The sequence below is a fragment of the Lepidochelys kempii genome, chromosome 2 (assembly GCF_965140265.1).
Source record: "Lepidochelys kempii isolate rLepKem1 chromosome 2, rLepKem1.hap2, whole genome shotgun sequence".
Classification (NCBI taxonomy): Eukaryota; Metazoa; Chordata; order Testudines; family Cheloniidae; genus Lepidochelys; species Lepidochelys kempii.
In genome coordinates, this window is record NC_133257.1 from 84,896,389 (window position 1) to 84,922,378 (window position 25,990).

Sequence of the window (25,990 nt, forward strand, 5' to 3'; positions counted from 1 at the left end):
CTGGTTGCCTAGTTACTTATATACCACCTGCTCTCCCATGGGACAAGGGGACGATGGGGACAAGGCCACATGAAGAAACCACAATGCAATGATGATGTCTGTGTTGCTCTTTACATTACAAAATATCAATACCAGACAGATTAATAAGACTGGGAATTTTCTGCTTGGAAAAGAGATGACTATGGGGGGTATGATAGAGGTCTATAAAATCATGACTGGCGTGGAGAAAGTAAATAAGGAAGAGCTATTTACTCCTCATAAAACAAGAACTAGGGGTCACCAAATTAAATTAATAGGCAGCAAGTTTAAAACAAGCAAAAGGAAGTATTTCTTCGCACAACCTGTGGAACTCTTTGCCAGAAGATGTGGTGAAGGCCAAGACTATAACAGGGTTCTGAAAAGACCTAGATAAATTCATGGAGGATAGATCCATCAATGGCTATTAGCCAGGATGGGCAGGGATGGTATCCCTAGCCTCTGTTTGCCAGAAGCTGGGAATGGGAGACAGGGAACGGGAGACAGGGAACGGATCACTTGATGATTACCTGTTCTGTTCATTCCTGGGTAAGGATGCGTGTCTGTCATGGAGGTCATGGAGTCCATGACTTTCTGCGACCTCCATGACTTCTGCAGCAGCCAGTGCGGCTAGCTCCGGGACTGCTCAAGCAGATCAGGCAGCCCCGGGGCCAGCCGCACCAGCCGCTGCTGGGGAAGTTTGAGTGTGGAAGGGGACACAGGGCTGGGGCAGAGGGTTGGGGTGTGGTCTCCCCAGAAGTGGCAGGCATGACTCTGCAGCTCACAGGTGCTACCCCACAGCTCCCCTGGGTCTCCCCAGAAGCAGCAGGCATGACCCTGCAGGGGGGCCAAAGGGCTTTGAGCGCTGCCTCTGCCCACAGGTGCCACCCCCACAGCTCCCATTGGCTATAGTTCACGGCCAATGGGAGTTGTGGAGCCAGATCTTGTGGCAGGGGCAGTGCGCAGAGCCCCCTTGGCCTTCCGTCCCCCTAGGAGCTACAGGGACATGAGGAGCTGGGTAGGGAATCCACCAGCCCCACCACTCCTCCCGCATCCCCTCCCCCCCAGCACCAGCAAGGGACCCGGGCCACCCCACCCCAACCCCTGAGCACCAGTGGGGGTCCCCGGCCACGCACAGCCACCTGGCCCCTCCTCTCAGCACCAGCGGAGGTCCCGGGCCACCCCCCAACACCCACAGTGCCCCGAGTGCCGCCCCAGAGCACCTATAGCCCCCTAGACCAAGTTTTAGTTAGGCATATATAATACAAGTCATGGACAAGTCATGGTCCATGAATTTTTGTTTACTGCCCATGACCTGTCCATGACTTTTACTAAAAATACCCGTGAGTAAAACACAGTTTCACCTCTGGGGCACCCAGCATCGGCCACTGTCGAAAGACAGTATCCTGGGCTAGATGGACCTCTCGTCTGACCGAGTATGGCCATTCTTATGTTACCATTGGTTTAAAAAAGTACTATGTGAAACGTTATACCCATATCTTATAGTCTAGTCAAGAATATAGACTAGGTTTGCTTTCAGGATACAGCTAATCAAATAAATGCTTGTTTCCTTTCAAATGTTAACATCAAAAACACTGGAAAAAACACCTTCAAAAGGATCCAATTTTAAATAGTGCACAAGCACTTTTGGCTGCACCTGATTTAAACAATGTAAACTGAACTATAATGTTCCTCTCTAAACCCAGATTTTCATGCACAAATAATTCTCTGTATGCGCAAAGCAGGGGTTGTACACTGTCATAGATACAGGGCTAGCCAGGATCCTTCTCTGGATCCTCCAAGTGCACCCCTCCAGATGACAGGGCCCCTGCCTTTGCCTCCCTCAGGGTGGAATCTCACAATTCGCCCACTCTTGTACAGGATTCCCAGGCTGCAGCCTCCTGCTTATTTCCTGTGATTACTCAGCAGGCCTGACTCCTGGTTTCTCCTTTGGGACTATGACCAGCTGTTAACATGCAGTGCCCAGGCAGCCTTCTCCAAAACAAGTATTGCTTACTGATCAATAGTAGGAACACAGTTTTGCACAAGAGTGGAGTTTTATGTACTGTGCAGTACATACACACACCTAGCTTAGTCTTGCTCTCCTTCTCTCCCTCTCTCCACAATCCTCCATAGCAGCCATAAAGGCCAAGTTAGCCAGATCCACCCACAAGATCTGTCTCTCTAGCAGGTCACTTTTTAACTGTTTAGTGTCCATTTGATCTTTAGGTTCCAGCCTTGGCAGGACATAGGGGTAGCTGTAAGTGGGCCATTTACAGTTAATTGCTCAGCCTTGTTTGTTGGAGAAGTAGTTTAGCTGCACCCATTGTCTGGCATTCTTGGTTGTTTTTTCTAACCCTCTGCTCTTAAAGTGAACTAACCTAAGTATCTAGTTTCCACTCCGCCAATATAGCTACTTCCCCTACCCCCAACTGGACCATCACAGAAAATATATAGTACTTAGGGCTATCGATTAATTGCAGTTAACTCACGCAATTAACTCAAAAAAATTAATCGCCATTAATCACAGTTTTAATTGCACTGTTAAACAATAGAATACGAATTGAAATTTATTAAATAGTTGAGATGTTTTTCTACATTTTCATATACATTGATTTCAATTACAAGTGTATATTATTTTTATTACAAATATTTGCACTGTAAAAATGATAGAATAGTATTTTTCAATTCACCTCATACGAGTACTGTAGTGCAATCTCTTTGTTGTGAAAGTACAATTTACAAATGCAGATTTTTGTTACATAACTGTACTCAAAAACAAAACAATGTAAAACTTCAGAGCCTACAAGTCCACTCAGTCCTACTTCTTATTCTGCCAATTACTAAGACAAAAAAGTTTGTTTACATTTACAGGAGATAATGCTGCCCTCTTATTTACAGTGTCAACAGAAAGTGAGAACAGGCATTTGCATGGCATTTTTGTAGTTGGCACTGCAAGGTATTTACGTGCCAGATATGCTGAACAATCATATGGCCCTTCATGCTTTGGCCACCATTCCAGAGGACAGTCTTCCATGCTGAGGACACTCGTTTAAAAAAAAAAAAAGTGTTAATTAAATTTGTGACTGAACTCCTTGGGGGAGAATTGTATGTCCCCTGCTCTGTTTTACCTGCATTCTGCCATATATTTCATGTTATAGCAGTCTCGGAGGATAACCCAACACATGCTCATTTTAAGAACACTTTCACTGTAGATTTCACAAAATGCAAAGAAGGTACCAATTTGAGATTGGTGAGATTTCTAACCGACCCAAGGTTTAAGAATCTGAAGTGCCTTCCAAAAATCTGAGAGGGACGAGGTGTGGAGCATGCTTTCAGAAGTCTTAAAAGAGCAACACTCGGATGCAATTACAGAACCCAAACCACCAAAAAAGAAAAATTAATCTTCTGCTGGTGGGATCTGACTCAGATGATTAAAATGAACATGCATTGGTCTGCACTGCTTTGGATTGTTATGGAGCAGAACCAGTCATCAGCATGGATGCATGTCCACTGGAATGGAGGTTGAAGCATGAAGGGACATGAATCTTTAGCGCATCTAGCACATCAATATTTTGTGACGCTGGCTACAACAGTGCTATGTGAACACCTGTTCTCACTTTCAGGTGACATTGTAAACAAGAAGCAGGCAGCATTAGCTCCTGAAAATGTAAACAAACTGGTTTGTCCTAGTGATTGGCTGAATAAGAAGTAGGACTAAGTGGACTTGCAGGCTCTAAAATTTTACATTGTTTTATTTTTGAATACAGCTATTTTGTACATAATTCTACATTTGTAAGTTCAATTTTCATGATAGAGATTGCACTACAGTACTTGTATTAGGTGAACTGAAAAATACTATTTCTTTTGTTTTTTTTACAGGGCAAATACTTGTAATCAAAAATATAAAGTGAGCACTGTACACTTTTTATTGTGTTGTAATTGAAAAATATATTTGAAAATGTAGAAAACATCCAAAAATATTTAAATAAATGGTATTCTATTGTTTAACAATGTGATCAAAAATAATTTTTTAAATTGCTTGACAGTCCTAATAGTACTCACAGATTAATGCAGAGCAGCTCCATATCCCATACCCACCCACTTGCAGTGGAGTTGATGTACATGGAAAGATATAAAAGTAGCTTAATTTGGGAAATTTTGGTAATCAGGGCCCAGATGTAACCTCCTGACACAAGGTCTTACAGAGAGTCAAGCAAGGCTCTGCCACTCAATAAGGATCTGCCAATTGAGTCATCATGACTCTTATAACAGTTTGGATAAATATGATCTCAGATCTTGCCCACCTCTATCAATTTATATTTAAATTCAGGTGTAAAATAGTAAGTAGTCTTAAATGATGTGTTAAGGTTGATGAACACAATACCAAGAGCATATTTGCAGCTGTCATCCTTGTATCTCCTGAATCATCACAATGTCTTGGAAGCAATTTTTCATAGCTTGTTCTTTACTGTCCTTGCCATTTACACAGACTGAAAACTTATGGAAAGAGAAAAGCACATTAGACTGCTACTTCACTTCTAATGTTTTATCTTCTCATAACAGAAGCTTTGTAGTGTTAGTGGATAATTTCAAAAAGGAGCTCATATCACAATCAACACGTAGAAATATAACTATTCCAGAAAGTATCCTAACAGTATAAAATATTTGTATTTATTAGATTTTAAAAATAAGTAAAGGTCATATGATAATTTGACATTTCCAAATCATACTCAACCCTTCAGCTTGATAAATTCTAAATATGAAGATAGCTTTAAATGACTTAATATTGCCTTTATGAGCTAATATTTTAATGTAATTATATAATTCTCTAAGGATCTTAAGCATTGAGCTTATGCAATTCTTCGTCCAATAAACCTTCATATTTTGATAAAAGGATATGCCAATTTAAAAATCTCACTTGTGTCTGAAAATGACCTACCGGACTTCTAAAGACCTAATATTGCAAAAAGTGAAAATTAGAAACACTGAAGAATATTTTTCTATGTTTTGTTCATTAAAGAGCACTCTGCATAAAGTCAATGTTCCTTGTTGCTGCGTTAAGAGACCCCACACAAACAACAAGAAAGAGGAAAACCTTTTAAAAATAGGAAAAAGATGACAAAACAGAATTTGTCAGGAAAACTAAGGGGCACACATAATACATAGGCAACTGCTGTGTATCACACTGATCTGAATTAAACTCATATTATCTTGTGCTCCTTTATGTATTTCCAACTGTTCTGTCATTTTATGCCTAGGTTGCAAGGTCTTTGGGCCAGGGATTGTCTTTTTATTCCATGTTTGTACAGGCCCTGGCACAATAGGTCGGGGTTCCTTTCGCTATGACCACAATACATAGTAAGTACCTGTAATTTTTTTTTTTAAGAGATTAACTAGATTTCAGGCGGACAGGGGTCCACTTAAGTTCATTTGATTTTACTCTGCCCTGAATTTTCAATGTGCATCAGATATTTGTATGGACAACACAAATGGCATTATAGAAAGATTTGGCAGCTGGTAAGAGGCAGATGGAAACTTTTTGCAGCCAGGAAAGTGTTGGAAACAGTTTGGGATTATGGGACAGACATAATAGCTGGCTATTTCTGCTAAAATAATCACTGACAATATCAGTGTCATTAGGTTTCAGAGTTAACTGTTCATTGAAAAAATGAGGGCAACTCATACCTTGTTAATGCCATTGTTTTAGATTGGCTGCAGACTCAGAGGACAATACATCTGTTTACATAGCTTCATGTTTGGAAGTATTTCTCCACAGCCATAAGGACCAGGAATGTAGTAGTTTTTTAAATAAATTTTTGACTCTGCCACATAAGACCTGATCATGGATAAGTCACTTAAGCCTAATCTTTCAACTTTTGGCAGACCTGGTTTTCAAAGATGAGTTCCTGGTGCATCTGCTGAGTTTAACAGGAACTCTGGATCCTCATCTTCTAAAGATCAGGTCCCAACTCTCTTCAGATGGAACCCTGAAACTGAGACACCTAAAACTAGTTGACATTTTAAAAATGAAGGTGCCAACTCTATGTAGGTGGACTGTGGCACCCATGTGGACTCCACAGGTTTCAGTAGTGTCCCTGCTGGCCCAGAGCTCTGCCTGCCTGGAGCCAATAGGAGGATTAGGCCCTCAGACTGTAATCTCTATGGGTGAAAAATGTGCTGTGTCTACAAGAGGTGCAGCACAAAACTCAACCTCTGTGGGACCTATGGTGGCTTTACGCTACTTCTGACTTCTCCATATTCTGGACTGCTATGGCACCCAGAATAACTCATACAGCCCTGGAAGACAGCCTAAGTTATAGCAACCGGTAGCCAGCTGCCTATGGGTGGTAGCAGCACCTCAAATCCCCAAAATACTAAGTGCTGTAGCCCTTCCCCCAACACACCCTTCTCCCTGCTAACTCCATGGCACCACACCCCTTGCTGGCACTTGCAGTAGAGGCTTTTTAGAGCTGCACAAGTGTTAAACAAAGCCCAGAATAAGTCACACAGTCCTGGCATTGTGAAGCTTATGTAATTACATGTTTATAAAAAAGTGTAGTGAGATCCTCAGTTTGGGAGCTGCTCTAGACGTTCTGAGTTTTATATGGTATTTATTTTCCTCTTGCAGTCCTTGACATTCAACTATCTTAAAACCATATTCTACACTTACTCTGTAAGCAAAGCTTCCATGATATCAATAAAAGTTTTGCATAAACATTTTTCCCCTTTATGATTGTTCTGTGTTAGTTTTTTAACTACGAGTTTAGCTTCCTAAAGGAAGCCTAAACAAACCCAGGGAAAATGTAATATATACACCCAGACATATTAAAAGCTAATTATATATATATATATATATATATATATATAGTACATACTTAGCTTTTCCCCCCTTACACTTTGGACAATTCAAAAACCCATAACTGTTATTTAATACTATAGCCAACAGGAGGTTTTTGCCCACTGGTAGGATTATAACAGCTTGCACTTCATTGTTGAAATATTTGTGTACATTTTTTGTTTTGAAAATGACCTATCTAGCATAAAAACAACCATTATTTCAGCTTTGCTAATTCTACTGCCCAAATAAAGAAAAAAAAAAGTGAAACTGAACCACAATATAAACTATAACAGAGAAATTGAAAACCCGTGCATAATACACTGACAAAACAAATTAAATTTAAAAAATTTGTGTTAAAGTTACAAAAGAGAGAACTTGTAAACATCAGGCTTTGGTTAAAAACAATCAAAAGTTTATTTAATTTGAGGTGTATGATTTATTTTGCTTTTTGTTATCAATAATGGCAATGTATCTTCTGAAGGATCTCTTTGCCTCTAATGTTGCATACAAATAGCAATGTTTCATTAAACAGTTATCTTTTTCATAGTAAAACCTAAGGGAAGCAAAGGACATATGCAGTATATCATTCTAAAAATAATTTAATTATTGCAGAAACAGTTATCAGTTCAAAAGAAAAGATATAAAACTTTAAATAAATATTTTTCAAGAACATTACAAGAAAGAGGAGCTAAAAAAAGTAAGTCAGGTATAAATTGAAACATGAAGCATAGCTCAGTTTTTAAAATGTTTTCAAGAATGAGGAAACAGTTTATAAAATATTTATATTCTGCTAAACTTTTGCAATATATATATGCCTTAATATGCAGAATTTGTAAGATATTGAGACCATACTCAAAGTATTAACAGCATTTAAAAAAAGATGGAATTGTTGACTCTTTTAAAAGTGTAATTTTTAGAAATATAGACTATGTACCAGTCAACGTACCTTCTTCTCAGCGGATAGAAGGGCACATGACTATGTGGTAAGATATGCTGTATTTATACTTATTTACTTCAGTTTCCCTTGTTTTCTGATTTGTCACAGATCCAAAGTAGTATTTTCTTTCAGAAAATCAATCTGATTCAAAAGCATGTATTTCAAGTGATCTGCCCTGCTTCTCAAGGGGAATCAAAATACAGGAACACCTTGTGAAACCGAAGACACCACCATAATCTAATCAGAAGGCTAAGCACTATGAGGATTGCAATTTAAGTGTCTGTTTCATTTACATTGCCTTCTGAGTGCACCCCTCATAATAAAATCGTGTTCTAGAACTATGGGGAGTGGGGCAGTTTTCAAGTTAAGCTAAAAGATCCTACTTCATTTTCGTTGTGCAGAGCAATGAAATAATCAATGTGTTGGAATTTAAGAACCTCATTTCCCCAACTGGTCCAACCAGGTTGCAGGCAGCGAGCAAACAACTCCAAACATTCCGCATCAGGTTTGATATATTCTGTCAGAATCTCTGTGCAAAAGAAAAAAAAAAGAAACAGATGATGATGAAAAAGGAGAGAAAAAAAATCAATTTCCTCTGAGCTGTTGGGAGATGAAAAAAGGAATGTTGCATTAAAAAAAAAAAAAAAAAAGGACAGCAAATTAATTTCAAGGATTTCATCAACCAGCTTGACTATTTATAGTCAGAAAGTCATTTGAAATAAGTGCCCTTGAGATTTTGAACAATACTGTCAAAGCCTTCAATAGCCCTGATTTATTGGTTTTCATTTGGAGTCAGGGAATGAGGATTTCACTGCCTACACTGGTGACTTTTCAATTTTTCAATATTGTCATCGTAACATCTCCTGAGTACTGACTTGACTCTCTTTTTAAATACATGGACATTCAAAAAAAATATATATAGTTTTCCTTCTTAAAGAGCAATTGCTTCTGATTATTTATTAGGGCTGCAGTACCCCCCACCTTTCGCAACACAAAAAGGATAAAGCAATTCGTGATGATATCCTATAAAAAGGTGAAGGAGAAACACCAGTTCAAGCATCTAGGAGGTAGTTAATACAGAGACTTCTTCATAAAACTAGAACCATTCTATCCTGGAAGCATTAGGAGAAAGATCTATTAAAGTGTTCTTTCCTTTAGTGATACAAATATAATCATATTTCTCCTACAATTTAGTATTTTTTAAATGTTTAAATCTAAATAAATAGATATTTTCTGTTAAAATACCAATTACTTCACTGATTATGAGGAATATTTGGTAAGGGGGGGGCAGGTAAGGTATCTTGATTGGTTGATTTTATCTGAAAGGTATTATTTCAAATATTTCTTACATTTTTGAATGGGGTACTTGTCAGACAGATCAATATAGCTTGCTGCTGGGTCAAAGGGATTCTTAATTGTTATGTTTCAGGGAGAAGGTTTAAAAGTACAAAAAAAAGCTTACTAAGTAAAAGGTTTTAAAAAGTGACACAGTATGTAGGAGTGGGAAAGCCTGAAAAATACCTCTAGAACAAAAATATGTCCCAGCAATGTAATTTTTACGTCTAACTATGACTAACTACAGAATTGAAAAAACTCCCCCTTTCTCAACTTTCCTCGAGAACTCATTCAGAATTTTCACTATTCCTCATGAAACATGAGGTATAGAAAACAGTTCATTATTATATCAGGCATTTTGTTACCTGAACTGATCTCTCCCTCTCACTATCATTTCAGAAAGCAGAAACACATCTAATCAGCATACATCAGAGAAAGGGTGGGAACATTTATGGCTAGAATCCATTGTTTGATTTTCAGGTCAGAGTTGCCCATCAAAGAATTACACTGTTCTATCTCATCTGTTCAAACGCACATCATGAAATGCTCCTGCTGCTGGAAGATGAATATTCTCCCAAAGATCTACTGTGTGGCAATCTTCCCACATGCTTTTTCTACCCAAACATTTTCCCTCCTCTGAAACCTGAAACCCACTTTAAACTCATTCTAATATTGTATTTTAAAAGTTTTTTTCCCCGTTAAAGTTTCCATACTTCTCACATTTTGGTACAAGAACAGGGCATGTAAACCTGCCCCAACTCTTTTAAAAACAAAAAAAACAAAAATTCTGTAGATGACTTATTCACATTGGGTTTTTTTGCCACATAATACTGCTATTACTAATAATCTCATATCGGAAAATCTATTCCTTTTAATAAGCAGGCTAGAAAACCTAATCCAATCTAACATTTGCATAAGCGTCTGGCAGGTTTAGAACAGAATGTGCATTCTGACACCAAGCCTGCTACACTGAACAGTGCTTTTTGATCTCACAAGAATTTCCCTCCCTCCACCTAATTAGACAGTTAGATAGTACTCCTTGAAAAATGTGCCTGTACCATTTTGCAAAGCCATCACCTAACAAAACAAAAAACAAAAAAAGTAAAACCTGTCATTCTTTTCCATGCTTTCTTTAGTTAAGGATTGTTTGTGTACGGATATGCTGCCAGTATTTTAACAAACATCTCCCAAAAAATCTATTCCCCCAATCTAAGAAAGCCCATCTACTAGGGTATGTGCCCTTCCAAAAGAGGGAAACTCTAAAGCCCCACGCTGTCAATAAATTTGCCCTGGGAAGAATTCTGCTCTTTTGACTTCAACAGGGACCAGCGCATGCAGCGCTTATTGAAACATCAGCTCTTTAGTTTCTTTTCCCCATTTAGAAATAAAACCCACTTTTCATAACCAAAAAATCCAAATAAAGGAGACAATACCATTTGACCAACAAGGTTTTATTAAATATACATTTTGGAGAGGGAGAGGGAGAGGGAGTGTGTGTGTGTGTAAAAATGAGAGAGAGAGAGAGAGAATGAATTAATATTGTTGCCGCAACAGGAAGTCCAGCGGCACTAGTATTACTAATTATTGAGCATCAAAACTTCCATCTTCTGAAAATAATTTTAAAATACCTACTATCTGACACAGCACAAGGGAGAAATTACTTCCGATAGGGATTACTTAGCTGTAACTAGAGGTGTGACACCAACCTTTCCCTCAATTTTGGTGACAGAATTTAACCAGGGGTTCCTAGGAGTCTCTCCCACTTTCCCTTCCCCTACAGCCCCTAAAGATCCCACTCTAGTACATGATGACTGTGTGCACAGATGCAGCTAGATTATATTTACAATAATTCAAGCTATCACAATATAATTTTTCATAGCTTGGATTGGGTATTTACATAATCACATCAGGAAGTAACCTTCAGTGCAATGAAAATTAGCATATATAGAGGGCAATAACATGGCCATATTTTGTTGGTATAAAATCTAATGCCGCCAGTTTACTTGACCATTAACTTATAGCTTAAAATAGAATGTTATAATAGTATCTTTGTTAGGGTCTTATGGCCTTCCTACCTTCACAAGTATATGTTAACATACACTTGGGGACTGATCTTCAGACATTAAGCAAAACTTTAAGTTTTTCAACTAAGTAAGGACTGAAGGGTCAGGCCTTTGATACCAAAAGATAAAAAATATTATTTTCTCTAACGGCCACACATTAAAAATACTTTTACTTTTTCAGTTCTATTCACGATAAACACAAATGTCACTGAAAATCAATATTATTTTAACTTAAAAAGCCACTATCAACTTGCACATTTTGGGCCAAGTGTATTTTAGAACAACATTTATTTTAAATAAGAATTCAAAGAAAGGGTCGGTTTTTAAACAAGCAACCATTCCCCTGTAGTGTTTGAAACTCAAATACTGAAGTAGTAGGAACCTAGATAGGAAATGGTCTATATAAATGCAAGTGAAAAAACTTCATTGATTCATGGTCTGAAATGTAACCATAAAACAAACAGTGAAAGGAAATCAAATGACTGAAATTCTCTCATGTTTAGTAATATATTAGGAATATTGTTCACAACATGTGGGCCAGATTATCTGTGCAGACTGATTTGTGCTTAGCACAGGACCAGAGAAGGGTGGCGAGGAAGTGTTGGAGGTTGGGCAAAGGTGGCATTATGCCACCTAGCCTTTGTCTAAGCCTCCAGTTGGCTGAGTTCCAATTTATGCCTGGCTGCCAACAGCCCCACAGACTATTGCACAGCACGGTACCACATGGGACATAAGGACTCCCTGTACATGCCTTCTTTAATTCCCTCTGAGACATGTCTCTACAACATGGCTCAAGGGGCACAGAGCTGCTACAGGAAGCAGGTTTTCTCTGGGCTTCCAACTGTTTTGCTCTGCTAGAGCAGGGTAAAGTGGCTGGGGCAGACCCAAGAATAAGGCCCAGGATTTTTAAGTGGGCTGTCTTTTCATAATTAATAGCTTCTTTACAAACTGAGGAAGAAATATGAAATCTCAAGAGCCAGTATATGAACCCGTACAGAACAGTTTAAAAAAAAAATCACATTATTTGAAATTCAATATTGCTCAGTGTCCTCCATGTAAGAGAGCCACCCTTTATGTATCCTAGCAGCAACAATGAATTGGACTAGAAGGAAAACCTGCTGTTATTTGAATCAAAATCATAAGTGATAAAATTTCATTTTAAAGTATTTGCATAAAGCAGTTTAAGTACATTTATAATGACATATTAAAGCCGTGAGCACTAAACACAGAACATGTATCACCAGAAACCCCTACAGTCATGATTTCATAGTTAAATGCACTGCAGGAACCTGAATGTCTGCTTTTGATGGCTTGCTTTAATTTGCATCTTCCTCTTCCCCCAGAGAAATAAATTGTTATAATCAGTCATTAAATGGCTACATATGTACCAACATAAAACTTTACAATAGTAACAAGAAATCAAGTGCCAGACAGTAGCAATAAACACTAATATTTTTGGCTTTGTTGCTACTTAAACAAAAACACAAAGAATGTGTGTGTGAGTCATCAAGTTTCCTTCTCCCCATCCCCAAACTTCAGCTTCTGTTCATGTTGTTCTAAATAATCTAGGAATGTGGATCAGCTGCTCTCTACTGGCAAATCTAGAATACTGCCTTTGAAAAAACCAAAAAAACCCAAAAAAAACGCAACCACCACCCTGTGTAATACCACTACTAAGAGCATTTGCAACATCTTTAGACAGAAGCAACACCTTTACTCTTTAATTTTTGCTGTTCTAAGAGTAACCTTTACTTATTGAAAATATACATGTACATTAGAAAAAAAAGTGTAAATCACTGGCCAGATGATCTGTACTCAGTGGCAAATTTCTTCTTTCAGCAATAAAAATGAATAAAGTACAACAGGCATGCAGCAATTCTCCAAAAGAATTTTGGCATGTAATGTACACACATCTACATCAGATATTATGTGAAAGTTTATTTTATGTACCTTTATAGGAATATGATGTGGAGCTGTCAAGTGGTGCAGTAAGGCTGAAGGACACAGTGAAGCAATGGTATCCAAAATGAGTGTGTCTTTTTTTTGCAGTTCTGGAAACACTACAATATGACTGACTATAGTTTTTACTGTTCATGTTAATGTCAACACCTTAATGTGGTGTTTATTGGTCAAAACTACCAAACATCAATGTATTAAAGTATTTTTAATGGTTTTGCATGGGCAAATATTTTTTCCAGCAACGATTAAGCTATTTCGCACCTGGCAAAAATGGCAAATATCAACATTTTGCAATGTACTAACGTGAAATGTTTTCACATCACATTCTTCATTGTCAAAGTATCTCATGAGTGATATTTTCAGTTGAAATTTGCTAAACTGATCAGTCTCACACTGAAGATTGTGCACTAGTAACAGTAGATCGTGTGCCTATAGTTTGTACTACATAGTGGGCAGATATAAATGTACATGACTTTTTAACATAATACTTCTCCATTTGTCAGCTTTTGTACATACAACGTAGCCTCTAGTCTGCCTGGTAGACTGTTTTAATTTGTAATTGCCTATTCATGCAGTACTAACCTTTGAAATACACTAGAAACTAGCTTTTTAATTCAGTGGCACACATGCACAAGTGAGTGTTAGTGATCATAATACACAGCTTCATATTATGAAAATGCAAAAGCTATGAGAGAAAGCAGCGGCCTAATGAAATAGTGAAGACAAAGTCCACAAACAAGTCCTTGCCTCTAAACTGCAGATAAAGAGCATCATACAAGAGTCTCGACTGAAAACAGCAGATGCTGAAGTATAAATGGAAAGATCTCTGTAAGGTGCATTTGATTTTCATGGGACATGTAGCTTCTTCAGCCCTGTCAAGAAATTTGCCATCAAAACATATGCTGACATGATGAAAAAGACCAAATTTAAGTCTGGCAAGGGAAGGACAATCACAGCAGCTATCTGTCTTGAAACTGTTTTCTGCAGAGCCCAATCCTTAGCAAGATACAGAGAGGATGTTTCAATACCAGCTATTCTTAGTCTCCCATGGGTACCTGAGCCTATGTCCCTCTTACATGCTGATGTAACAATAAGAAGCACAGACAAAGCTGAATTAGGGAATCTGAAGGAATCCATGAGCTAAGAGCATGCAACAAAGAAATGACAGTGTATAGCAAAGACGCCATGGCTGTCATACAAATAATGGCTGGACACAAATTCCACACATTTGATGAACTGGCTCCTGAGTACTTCAGGCAGGTCCTAAAAGCTAATTCTATACCTGAAGTCTTTGACAGAAAACTGCAGAAAGACAGCATCAGACAGGATCTAAGGTTAGATGCAAGAAATACCAGGTGACTGGTGGACACTACATGCTTCCATGGAAAGAGTTTTTAAACATGGCATCCAAGAAGCAGTCACTTGTAAAATTTCTCTGTGAATATACAGTTCAAAATGCACCTGAGTGTGTAGGAGCACGCCAGCACAAACACTCCTTCTTGCTCGATGCATTTTCAATAATGAAGTAACAAAGTCCATCACCACTAAGTGTGTTGAAGTCCAATGGCAGGTCTACACTACGGGAGAAAGTCGATCTAAGCTACACAATTTGAGCTACACTTGCAGCATAACTCAAGTCAATAGAGTTTACATTTACTTACAGCGGGGTCAACGCTACGCATTGTCGACGGGAGATGTTCTCCCGTCGACTCCCCTTATTCTTCTCGTTCCAGTGGAGTACCAGAGTTGACAGGAGAGCGATCTACAGTCAACTTAGCGGGTCTTCACTAAACCTGCTAAACTGACCCTTATTGGGTCGATAGCCGCAGTATCAATCCACTGGTAAGTGAAGACAAGCCCCAACACTTGAACAGTACTCAAAAGGAAGTGGACACAAAGATGCTTCTGCACGCTTGTATGTGCCAGAGTGGCTTTTGGGTTTCTTGTGTGTCAAAGGAACTATAACAATTCGGTCATCTGACACACATGATTTGGATGTGCTGTTCACTACTTTCCAAAAATGGAATATGCAGATAACATGTGGCCTAACACAGGCACCACTACAAGCACAACTAACAAGCATTGTTTCATACTTGTGAAAACAATTTGTGGCACACTCACTCCTGACTTCTGCAACATACCTCTTGCTATACATGCATTAAGAGATAGAACGGTCTCATCCCTATTTGGTACTGGGGGGGAAAAAATCTGTGTTTAAATGTTGTCAAAACAAAGGGAGCTTACCACTTCAGAGATCTTGCCAAATTGGGAGAGTCTGACAGACAAGCTTCAATTTCTGGAGCAAAGCAGTACTCTATGACCAGAGCAAAAAAAGAAAACCCACAGAGACCTGAATTGTTTGCACCTCAATCTATTCATCAAAAAAGACAAGTCACTGGCCAAATTCCCCTCACATGAGGACAGTTTTGAATAGCATGTCAAAAGAGAATCTTGCCAAACAAAGATTTGGATGTCTTTGCATATAGGTAAACCAGATATTGGATCACCATTGCAACATATATGGAAAAATGTGTATGATCTACTTCCTATATTCTTCACGGGACCAATGGCATCTCAGCTCCTGCAAGGCCTTTTTTGTGCCTGTACCAGTAGGCATTGCTCTACAGTTAACTGCGTCTATAGTCAGAACAATCTTTACTTCATAGAACTGCGTACATGCCAAGGCAAGGAAGACCGTGGTAACGCACACTCTCAATAGAGATCAGGAAGATGATGATAATTATGTTGACTAGAAATGTCACCAGTCATGTTTCAATGATACCAGTACAAAATGTATTAGATTTTGTTTTACACTTTAGATTGTTGTTGTGATGCTTTAAAGTCACAAAGAAATCCAATTTTGTGTCTTGAAATAATACATAGTGCAATTACACTAACAAACAAAGGCAAATATTTCAAAGTGGTCATTTTAGTGTGTTGATAGTGTCACTATTTATTCCTGTTTCTATTCCACTTGACAGCTCTACATCATCTCTCATCTTAAAGTAGACATAATAAGCTTTCAAAATGACGTATGTGTGCACGCACATAGTGAGGGTACATTAAGTCTACCAAATCGTGGTGCCTACCACTCGCCTACAATGGCGTTAGTACCAGATATTTGAGTGACAAGCAAGAAGCACACAAATGAAAGATGAATTCTAATCATATTTACTTGACTATAATTAATTTTGCCAAATCCCTGGCTTTAAATACTTTTGCTAATCCACAAAGTACAATATTTTGTTTTTAAGCCAGTTTCAGACCTGAATTCATATACACGAATTCACTAGTGTCATTTCTATAGTTTGTATCAGACACATACAGTATGAAGGAACTACTCTAGTACAGGATTCCTGTACTAATCTATACATAATAGTGTCACCATTCTGTGCAGTGTGGATATAAGGCACTAATGCAGTGGTTCTCAAACTTTTGTACTGGTGAGCCCTTTCACACAGCAAGCTTCTTGAGTGCGGCCCCCTTCCCTTATTAATTAAACAAAAAAACACAAATTTTTATATTAAAAACTATTATAAATGCTGGAGATAAAGTAGAATTTGGGGGTGGAGGCTGAGAGCTCACAACCCCCCATGTAATAACCTCACGACCTCCCTGAGGGGTCACAACTCCCAGTCTGAGAACTCCTGCACTAAGGGAAATCAGACATTTTGAGATGCAAGATCACCAGTGACCTAAGTCACTTCTGTCAGAATTGGATGGCAGTCTCCCTAGTACCTGACCAATGTCCAACACGGATGCGAGATAGTTGGCTGAAGTTCAATCCAAATAAGAAACTGATAGGTAGGGAGAAGCCTCTGGAGGGTCTGGTAGTGGTGGGGGTTGCAGCTGTTCCCTTGGGGGTTCTGTCTGCTCCCCCGATTCCCACATCACCCATTTCAAGATTGCCCACTCTCCCTCCACAATACTAGGGGCTTTGTGCATCCATTTTCCCATGCCAGGGTCTCTGCCCCCCATTTCCCCTTCAGCACTGTCTGTCTTCCCTCCATCCCCCACCCCTCCAAGCAGGATCTCCCATTCTCAGCACAAGGCCAGGGGCTCTGTTCCCCTATTCCTCTCTTCCCCCACTATATGGGTCCTGTTCCAACCCATTCCTCCTATGCCACAGGCTATGTGACTCCCCTCCCACAAATCATACTCACAGAATCATAACAATGTCAGGCTGGAAGGGACCTCGAGAGGCCAAGTCCAGCCCCCTGCACTGAGGCAGGAGCAAGTAAATCTAGACCATCCCTGACAGGTTTTTGTCCATCCTGTTCTTAACCTCCAACCTCCCTTGGATACCTATTCCAGAGTTTAACTACTCTTAGAGTTAGAAAATAGTTCCTAAAAATCTAACCTAAATCTCCTCTACTTCAGATTAAGTCCATTACTTCTTGTCTGACCTTCGATGGACATGGAGATCAATTGATCACCATCTTCTTTATACCAGCCCCTTAACATATTTGAAGAAGACTTTTTTAACCTTTCATCTTTAGCCAGCTTTTCTATACGATTTGCTATTTTTGTCACTCTCCTCTGGACTATGTCCAAAGTACCTTTTTCCCCCAGGATTGAAAGGGAGGGGAGCACTTCTGCCTCCCTCCCCACCACAGAGCAGGAGTTGTGGAGGCAGGACACTAGAAGGGAGAAATGAAGGCTTCTTCTCTCCCTCTGTCTGCCCCTACTGGCTGAGCATCTATAACACAGCTTTCATCAGGAAGAGAAATTATTTCTCTTCTGTCTGTCTGGAAGATAAATCAGTCAGGGTGTCAACCACATTAAATTCTATTGGGAGGATGAGCAGGGGTTATGCTGGAAGGCATTAAGGGTACCATCAACAAGTTGCAAAAAGAAAAGGAGTACTTGTGGCACCTTAGAGACTAATCAATTTATTTGACCATAAGTTTTCGTGAGCTACAGCTCACTTCATCGGATGCTCAAATAAATTGGTTAGTCTCTAAGGTGCCACAAGTACTCCTTTTCTTTTTGCGAATACAGACTAACACGGCTGTTACTCTGAAACCCATCAACAAGTTGTTTGAACTGCAGACAAAGTGCAGAGGTACATGAAACTGTGGCTGCACTGAACAGATGACAGCAACTCCATATATTCCCCATTTCCCCCCTGATCAATAGGATTCTGCCCACTGATAACTAGATCACTTCCTGAAATTTTGGAATTGATCTAATGCACCATTCAAAAGTTATCACATTACATACACTCAACTCGACTGCATTTCTGTTTGTCTGTAAAGCCTTTCCAAGCTTGGCCAGTAAAGTCTTAAGAGGTCTGAGCCCCAGCTGCCTCAGTGACCACGAATCTTGCAATCATATAGATCAGTCCAGGCACTCCCGTTAATCAACCAGAAAGATTTAAATTCTACGGCTTATTGCAGGACATTGCTGATAGATGGTCAAGGATTCAAGCTTGATTATATTTCAGATTACTAAATTGTGCCCAATTACTTGTCTCCAGACACATGTATATTAACACCCACTACTAACAAAACAAAAAAAACCCCAAAAATAAACACTTCAAAAACTCCCTCTCAGACAAGAGTGAAAAGGAGTTGAGACTAGTACCCTGTCCACAGACAACTCTGCTCCTCAGACACAATGCAACTTTCTACCATGAGAGTAAATCTTGTCAGTGCAGGAGACAGAGCCTCTTGGGGGTTGGACCAAGAATGTGGAACAAATTCCCACAGGAACCAAGAATCACCTCCAATCTCATCACCTTCTACTCCAAGTGCAAGGCACACTTCTTCAACCTGACTTCTACACCAGAAATACATAGCATTATATGCATATGATTTTTAAACCTACAATAACCAACACTACATTGCACACACAATTTCCCCCCTTGGGAGAGGATGAACTGAAGAACGAACCACACATGACAAATGTTAGTCATGTCATTTAATGGACCACTGGAAGGCGCTCAGATACTACAGTTATGAGGTCAGTATAATTACCTATATAGAAGAGTAATCAAACTAGGATTTTGTCAGAAGTGCGTATGGAGAGAAGTGTGGGCTACATTAAAGTTGAAAGACTTCTACTTTGCACACCCTGTCATCAAGCTCTCACACATTTAAATCCAGTAATTTAACTCAAACTGATCTCATTTATGGTAGTTCAAGGTGAGAGACGCAGTCTCTTCAACAGCCAAGACCCAAACCAGTTAGAGCTTTATAAAAATCAGTCAGTGACTGGATTTACACCCAAAACCTAATATGGATTCGGTGCAGTGGCCAGAGAACAAGTCTAACAGGTTCCCTGTGGTTACTCGCACCTTCTGCAGATGGAACATGAAGAGTCTTCAAGTATAGCATATTTCAATGATACAATCCATAAGTTCATAGATTCCAAGGCCAGAAGGGCCACTGTGATCACCCACTGTAGTAATATAGGTCAACATTAGATTTGGGTGAACCACAGTTTTAAATTAAGTTGGGATATTAGCATGAGCAATGGGCTCAAAGCATGTGACCAAAAAGAATGAGTTCATGTGAAAGAAGGGTTGTGTTAAACTTGTAGTGACCCTTCAAAATATCAGTGTTATCTTAAAGTATGGGCTGAAGTAAGAGAAATAAAACACAGTTAATTGGATACCAAGTGCAGTAAGTAATTTGCTATATAAGAAACTGCTTCATCTGGCCTTAACTGAGGTCTGATAATTGGCAATGTCATTGCTTGTTTGTTAAAAAGAGAATAAAGTCAACTCTTAAAGCGTTCATGGCTAATACCTGTCTGACCAAGTTGAAGCCAACCAATATGGGTCTAAGCACTCCTGGAGTTTAGCCTATTTATAAGTATCTTGATCAAATGCTTAGAAGTGTTTTGTTATTGTTTGGATGTACTAAATTGCTTATTATTTAGGCAGGTTTAGAGCAATTATAAATAGCATTTGGCCTTTAGTTTTACCCGGCATAAATAATAATACTTCCAAAACACTTAGTCTGACCTCCTGTATAACACAGGCCACAGAACTTCCAAAAAATAAATTCCTAGAGCATATCTTTTTGAAAACATCCAATCTTGATTTGAAAATTCATCATTGATCCGCCAGAGCCCCAGTTTGCAGACCCCCTTGGCACTGTGTACAGGTCAAGAGATTCTTCAGACCTAGCATGAGCAAGGGCTTGGATGGGAGGCACCTATAGTCTAACTGATTGGCTGGAGATCAACCCCTGTAATGTATAATGGTTATTGGTAATTAATATGGGTATGGTCTACTTGCTGTCAATTACTGTCATTTTGTTAAAAGTTATTTTAATTAAATCTGTGGTTTTAAAAAGATATACAACATACCCAAGGTTTTGTGCTATATGTGCATATTCTGTGTATGAAAAAATAAATAAATCTCTTCCACAATTAGGTGTCCCAGAAAGAAAAGACTGGTAGTTTTAATTAAGTAAGCAATAACCAGTCTATTTTATGTATTCCCAGCCAGGGAAATGCTGCTCACCACACAAAGGAAAGAACTCAGGTCATCTGGAACTATTTCATACAGAATGCAGGAACAGAGCAATTTTGAAGTAGTTATAAAACTAGAAAACAAATGCAAAAAAAAATTTTTTTTAAATTTAAGACCTCTGTCCAAAAATTTCAAACAGAGATGCCCAAACTTTGGTGCCTAACACCCATATTTAAGGAACTAAATGTGGCAGGATTTTCAGAGATGTTGAACACTTGTCATTCCTATTGACCGCATTTGCTTGACATCTCTGAAAATCAGGCCACTTATTTGGCATCTATATATGGATTTAGGTGCCTAACTTCAGACATTCAAGTTTGAAAAATCTTGGTCTATACAAACACTATATTGTAGAGAGGTGTTCAAAGAACATACCAGTAAGAGGAGGTTTGTGTGAATGAAGAGTGCAGGGTACGCTGACAATTAATTTGTGGTCTGGAATTGGAAGTACTTCCACGTCTGATTTCCTGTTGTATAAAATCAGAAGAAAATAAATGAGATTTCTCAATCAATACTGTGATACAGGTACGCGTTTTCATGGGGTTTTGTCCCAAATGGGATATAAAAACTACAGAATACTCATTCACTATCAGACTTCACCGCAAGCCTTGGGGAAGCTAAATATCTAAATGTTGAGTATATTTGTTTTCCTGAAAGCTAAAGGTCAGTTTATGACATTTCAGAGGCTTTGAAGAAAATATAGGTAATAAAGGGATAAAACAAGAGGGGGAAAAAATCCAAACTAATCAATAGCTCTGTCACTTTTCAACCGCAGAATATCACTGACTTTAACCAAAAGAACCCAAACCACACCCCTACATTATGTGCATACACAAATACATACACACTGGCGCTCTGCTATGGTGAGGAATGCACAGCACAACCCCACCCACTTGTTCCTCCTGATTGGGGCCACCTGTTCATTTGACTGGTCCCCCAGTGAGAGAGAGAACAGACAAAGGACTGCTCTAACTTCTGATGGCAGTCAACAGCCCCAGGCAGGTAGGACTGCAGCTGAGAAGTGCCAGCAAGGGGAAGCCATGTCCCCTTTCCCAGAGCCATGCGCCATACACTGGCAGCTGGGAGAGACAAGAGCTGCTTTGGTCACTCTGTGCCACTGGAGAATTCCCCTTTCACTGAGATGATGCTCCCAAGGGTGACTGTGCCAACTTTAGGAGCAGTATGCACCAGGTGAGGGGCAAAAAGTGACTGGTATGGCATAGATACATGCCTTAGTGTACAGGTACAGTATCACAAGTGTAATTTGTAGAGTCAAAATGACTAAGAACTTAAAAACTGGATTGTAACACATCACAAATCCCACTGATGATTACACCTGGTGATATTCTGAACAAAAAAAGAGCTCTCAACCTTGCTTATAGCTGTTTCCATCGCTTCACACTGACTAAACAGAGATTCTAGGCTCCAGAGTGACACATAGTGACAACCCTGAAAGCTTATTATATAGCTTATATAAGAATGACAAATGCAAAAAGAACAACCACTTAGAAAAATACTTACTAAAAATAGTCTCTCCTACCTTAATGGAAAATCTATTATTCCTTGAACTCTCCCCAACACAAGGACTTCATAGGGTTTCTTGTGGGAAGAATCTAATGGAAATACAAATTCTCCAGATCTGGTAATCTGACAAAAAGAAATGAGAAATAAATTTTGCATGTGACTTGGTATACAACAGGTATATGTTTTTCTGTTAGTAATTATTAATCTCTTTCCCCACCTCCCCAAAATGAAGATATAAAATTTCTGCCTCCCAGTGAAAAAGTAATGACCTTTAAATACAAAAAACACTAAGGGACAGAAAAATTACAGAAATATGCAGAAAAGCACCACGTTGCATGCCCCACCCACCAAAAGCAAACAGATTCAGAACTTACTTTCACCCAGTGCCACTCAGCAAGAGTCTTCACAGACCAATGAGGATAAAGTTCATCCCTAACAAAACGCAGGTGCTTCTGTCTATTGGTCACCCATGTGACCACAAGACAATTTGGAGCAGCTAGCGATGGTATGGGAATTTGCTTGATTTGCCAGGAAGACAAGTGGTTGTATCTGTACCTCAGTATATTTCAGAAAGTGTATTAGCAAATACAAAACTAGTATAAAAAACAACAGTGAAAGGCGCTATATAAAGCCCCAACTCTGACATTCTTCTTTAAGAAACATTTCCTGAATATAAATAAAACCCCACAGTTAAATAAACTTAAATATGAGTCAAGAGTGACATCCAGTGGCCAAATATGTTGGATGCTTTTGAAAAAACCCCACACATATGGATTATATATATATATATAGGTTGTAATTTTTATCTAAATATTTCTCCCATTCCCAAAATAGATCAGCTCTGTAAGAATTCTACTTTTGAAAAAGGCTGAGTTCCAGTCTTAATTTTGATAAAGATTACTGCTTTTAATCCAATACTCTTATTTGTACACCAGAATAAACTATTTGATGACACGATAGTTTCTGTTTATATTGTAGTTTCCACTCAAGTCAATACCATTCACTCTCGAATAAGAAATCTCCCATCTGAATGAAAAGCAAATGGAGTAACCTACAAGCGCAACAGTAAGACTGTTACAGTAATCCAGGAGTTCATACTTGTTACTGGGTTGGTGAAATCTAATTATAGAACATATTGCCAGTTTGGGGCGTCTGCCATGAGGTTAGCACTCATGGTTGTGAGCCACTCCAGACAACGTGACATTACATACAATTTTTTTTTCTTTTAAAAAGAGAGTAGCTCCTGTTTCCCTCCATTTCCCAATGCCGCACAACCTTAACTGACTACACCAACATGTCTTACTGACAGACATACTTCACTTTAAAAGTCTGTAATGTGTTACTACCATTTAAGAACACTTGAAGAGAGTTAATGTTGTGCATATGAGTGTGATTTTCAGGATTGCATTGGTATGTATTGTCTGTGGCTGAATGCTAAAGCAGTTTATTTCAGAAGAGGCGACTGGAACTCTATTTGGATTTTATGATTAAGAGGCAAAGCATGGGGTGTGGATATTAATGATTTAAGTAACAAATTATTTAAAAAAAAATTGCAGACAGGATAGAATTGAAGTTAAGTATTTCCTGAGTTGGCAATTTTTTTGGTCTGGGTTTCAAAATTAAAAACACCAGACTAATCCTGTGACATTAGAAGTCTGAATTTTTTTTTAATTGCAAGCTTCCAGAACTACAGGAGAGAAACTATATCAATATTCACTTTGGAAAGTTATAGGTCCAAATTCTCCACCATTTTCACCACTTCTACATGGTGGTGAGTCTATGTAACAAACTGAGTCCTGGTGGAATAAAATGTATGTAGCTCACTTAAGAAATAGGGCCATAAATTCTAATGTAATGACTTTGCAAACTAGAGTTCTCAGCAGCTGACCTCATTATGCCTGAGAATTTCAGTACTGTATTATTAAATTTTCTACTTCTACCAATCAAGCAGAAAATCAAACCCAAAACAAAAAAATTCTGAAGTTTCTAAATTAGGCCCCAGTCCCGCAAACACTTATGTAATGCACTTAACTTTGAAATCAACAGTAGTACTCAGGGTAATAAAACTGAGCACATGCGTAAGTATTTGCAGGATTGGGGTTTTGCTATAAAATTGGCTTGAAGCTCTCCTGGAAAGTAATTTAAGTGCCAATACTGTCAACTCTTTGGCACATGAAGCATTTGACTAGTCTCAATGAAATCCATGAGATTACTCACATGCTTCAAGTTAGGCAGATGTCAAAAAAAGTGTTTGATAACTGCTAGCTTAGGCCCCGATCTTGCAGTGTGTTGGATTGTATTACCATATAATCAACTGTATCTGTGTGGAGGTAAAAAACCAAAAATAAAACACATAATCAGAACTTTGCAGGAACACTGCAACAGCACATGAACAAAATCAAATGTGGGGTTTGGTGGGGTTTTTTTTTTTGTTTTTAAATAACAGTATATATATATATATATATATAAATTTACAAAAAAGTTACCGGTTACTTCTTTTAACAGACTTGTTCTGCCATGGTGGATCTATCACAATTACATCATATTTATTCTTATCTAGAAAGAAAGTAAAATTGAAAGACTACTTTTAAAACAAAAGCTAAAATTGTTCCCCAAAGTTTAAGCAACCTAATTACAAAGACCAGAAGACTAGACTGTGCAGAAGAGGGGCGATATTCTATTTTGCTTTCAAAAATAACTAAAATGCTTCTAACTACTTTAACTTACTACTCTATAATTATCATTTTGAGGACACTGTGTCAGACTAAGATATTTTTCTGTTTTGATGGGTCACTGGGTCAGCTATTAATGATTTTTAAATGGCTGATCAGTTAGAGCTATGGTTTTAGGCCACACTCAGATTCTGCTATGTTTTGTCACGTTGACTACTTATGTATTAATGTTTCAGCTATTATCCTGCCAGTACTGTAACCACCACTTTAATGGTCATAAGAGAAAAAAACCCTTAAAATTCTTTATCTAAATTCAGATTTCTTTCTGACAGAATTTGGCTTAGATTACAATTTTATTCAGTTAAAAATACTGAATGAGATACCCAGTGTATTTAAAAGGCACAAACTTTAATTATTCACTGTGGAAGAGTATGTGTAAAGAATGATGAAACAACCCATCATTCTAAGTTTTTAAGAACAGATTAGACCAGGCATGGGCAAACTATGGCCAGTGAGCCTTGTATGGGCTTTCAGACCTTTCAGTCCAGACCTCGAGCTCCCAGTGATCCTGCCCCACTCCGATGCTCCAGCCGGGGAGTGGAATCCTGAGTTTTCTCCACGCCATGACTTCCAGAAGCAGCAACATGTCCCCCCACTCCAGCTCCTACACGTAGGGGCAGCCAAAGGGCTCTTGCATGTCTTTATCAAAATATGGGTGATTTCTTTTTAATTTTAAGATGGAATATTGGAGAGTGGAAAATAAAAGTAACTATCAAGTCACAGCTTATTGGTTACAGCCTAAGTAATTTATTCTTTTGGTAATACACATGAAGGAATTAATGCTGGGGGGAAAAAATTCTCTCTCTTCTTAAATACCTTGTCATATTGTAGTTATAAATTATTCAAATGAGTAAACAGCACATTCATTTAATGGATTATTGGGGGAAGCACAGAAATAAAGTGCTTAGCTAATTAAAGCAGCATTAGTCTGTTGAGTTTCACACAATACACTGCAGATGAGATTTTCAAAGGAGCCTAAGGGATTTAGAAACCTCTCAGAAAGTTGGGTAACTAACTCCCATATGCATCTTTGAAAATCCCAGCCAATCTGCATGAAGAATAGCTCATTCTCAAACTTCCAATGGTAGCAGCTTGCTAATG

At 38.6% G+C, this 25,990-nt stretch overlaps 1 protein-coding gene across 3 annotated transcripts in view; it reads right to left on the reverse strand.

Moving 5' to 3' along the window:
- Positions 1–7,246: 7,246 nt before the first annotated feature.
- METTL4 (methyltransferase 4, N6-adenosine) overlaps positions 7,247–25,990 on the reverse strand; it is a 29,263-nt gene continuing 10,519 nt past the window's right edge. For all 3 annotated transcript variants that reach the window (XM_073331456.1, XM_073331458.1, XM_073331457.1), the window contains exons 5-9: positions 24,644–24,713; positions 22,532–22,706; positions 22,174–22,280; positions 21,009–21,100; positions 7,247–8,322 (exon numbers count right to left, since the gene is read on the reverse strand). In XM_073331456.1, the coding sequence (XP_073187557.1) occupies positions 8,153–8,322; positions 21,009–21,100; positions 22,174–22,280; positions 22,532–22,706; positions 24,644–24,713 (614 nt within the window). In that variant the 3' untranslated portion in view covers positions 7,247–8,152. The remainder of the gene's footprint in view (positions 8,323–21,008; positions 21,101–22,173; positions 22,281–22,531; positions 22,707–24,643; positions 24,714–25,990) is intronic.